Source organism: Wasmannia auropunctata, unplaced genomic scaffold (genome assembly GCF_000956235.1).
Source record: "Wasmannia auropunctata unplaced genomic scaffold, wasmannia.A_1.0 LD336090.1, whole genome shotgun sequence".
NCBI classification, from domain to species: Eukaryota; Metazoa; Arthropoda; class Insecta; order Hymenoptera; family Formicidae; genus Wasmannia; species Wasmannia auropunctata.
The window spans coordinates 4450587-4452645 of NW_012026800.1; the positions used below are offsets into that span (position 1 = coordinate 4450587).

The following is a 2059-nucleotide window of genomic DNA, read 5'->3' on the forward strand; positions in this document are numbered from 1 at the left end:
GTTTGGCGATGTGGTGTCGTGCGTACGCTGGCCTTGGCTGGTCACGCCGTGTGGCACCTCAAATCACTCGCGGACTCAACTTTAATTTACGGCACTCGCGAGTAAAAGTTCGCGGTGATGATGTTCCGTCAGCGAGAGAAGTTCCGTGAGCGGAATGGTCTGATCTAAGTTGAGAGGCCAGGTTCTGAGATCGAAGAGAAGAGAGCGATCCGGGAAAGTTCCCGGTTTATATAGGAGATCTCAAGGGATGTGGGATGTCTCAAGTCGAAAGAATTTGAGTCTCATTGGCAAGATGATATCGATGAGGTTATTCCCGATTCGTTAACCCTCACTTAATCTAGTTGAAATAATTCACTCCGCCCGTCTTACATTGTTATGTCTTACAGCTATTGGTTGAAGAGGTTACAGTTTTTGGTGAGACGCTACCCTCTCCATTTCGATTTTAGTTTGATTGGTCATCTATTGGGGCTTCGTTCTAGCGCGATCCCGAAATTTGGGGGTGCCTATTTCTACTTGAAAAGCACTGTTTTTCTAGATATCTATTAGTCACCGATTTCTCCTGTTATCGAGTGACCCTGAGATGATAGTTAAAAACAGATAAATCACCTTTTTTCCTGAGGAGATAATGAAATTTAGAAATCTTGAGTTTGTTTTGGGATTAAATTTTATTACATCCCTTTGTGAGTTTTTATAGTTCCGCTGCGACGGTATGTCTAAACAGTATTTGTTTTTCTTATATCTTGGAACATATGGATCTCGAGCGCATTTTGAAATCGAATTTTACTGCCGCGGATAATACATATATATAAAAAAAGGTTTTTATCTGTTTTCGGAATTCTTCTGTTAGAAATATCTCTTGTTTGTTCCGATAATTTGAAATAAATCTTCATAAAATGTTTTCTCGAAATAAATTTTCCCAAGGAGACAGACAACGGTTGATTTCGTTGGGTCGATGTTTGTTCGCCAATTGATGACCAATAAGCTTTATTTTATTCTAAATCCCTTATCTAAGCGAACGTTTGCGAACGGAGAAATCGTGGAGTCCACCGGACGTAACAAGTGTACATTTAATATTTATTGTTTTACAGATTCCAAAAGAAGAAAGATTAATACTATTGAAGAATACATATCATACGACAAGGAACAACAAAAAAACAAGCAAGAAATTCGGAAAAAACATCATGATGAAAAATTGGCTGCTTTTCAACGAATAGAAAATCAAATATACGAACTAATAGAAACTATGAAAAAAAAGTAAAATTAGGCTAATAAGACAAATGAAAATAAGTTTTTATATTACGTTCCATGTTTTTATTTTATTTTTAAAAGTTTTTATAGAAACTTTGTTTACACTACTTTGTTTATAAAGTTGGAGTTTAAGTGTTTAGTTTTAACACAATTAATTTGAGACAAGTCCAAACGAACGGTCATAGCAGACTCTTGGTTTTCGACGCAGTTCTTACTTAAAACTTAATTGTGTTGAACACAAATATGGTTTACATATCGAATATATATATATTTTTTATAGTTTTATTTGAAACGTGATAGTAATGTGATTATTACTTTTTTTAGTTTATTTTTTTCAAATCTATCATGTCGAATCTGACGGCTGAAAACTAAAATAAGCAAGAAGCTAAGAAAGTAAGAAAAGTATTGGTACTATGCTTAGTAATATTAGATTGTGATATTAGACTAAAAATAGACTGATGTAATATATATTATTACTGTTACGCCCGTGTCTACGTCCGCGTCGTTCGATGTACCAGCGAGCCGGTCCAGCTGTCGGATGTTTCCCTAACGACGCGTTGTCATCTGTCAAACGGATGACATTAGATTTGGAGACGAGCCGTCGACTCGTTCGGACGTGCTTTACTCTGTTCAATCTTTTCGCCACGTTCTCTGTTCTTACAATTACAATAAAGCGTGTTCCTTGTGTTTCTAATTGGTGTTCCTTCTTATTTCTCCGCGACCTTCCGGTACGCGTGCGCGAACGCGGGTGCGGAAGTGGAAACGTTACGCGGGCGAGTGCGTGATCGCGAGATACACCGCCCCGGGCGTA

At 37.6% G+C, this 2059-nt stretch overlaps 1 protein-coding gene across 1 annotated transcript in view; it reads left to right on the forward strand.

Moving 5' to 3' along the window:
- Positions 1-1214, forward strand: part of LOC105448082 — a 6297-nt gene extending 5083 nt beyond the window's left edge. The window contains exon 8 of the mRNA XM_011686446.1: positions 1089-1214. Coding sequence (XP_011684748.1) covers positions 1089-1214 — 126 coding nt within the window. The remainder of the gene's footprint in view (positions 1-1088) is intronic.
- The last annotated feature ends 845 nt before the right edge of the window (positions 1215-2059 follow it).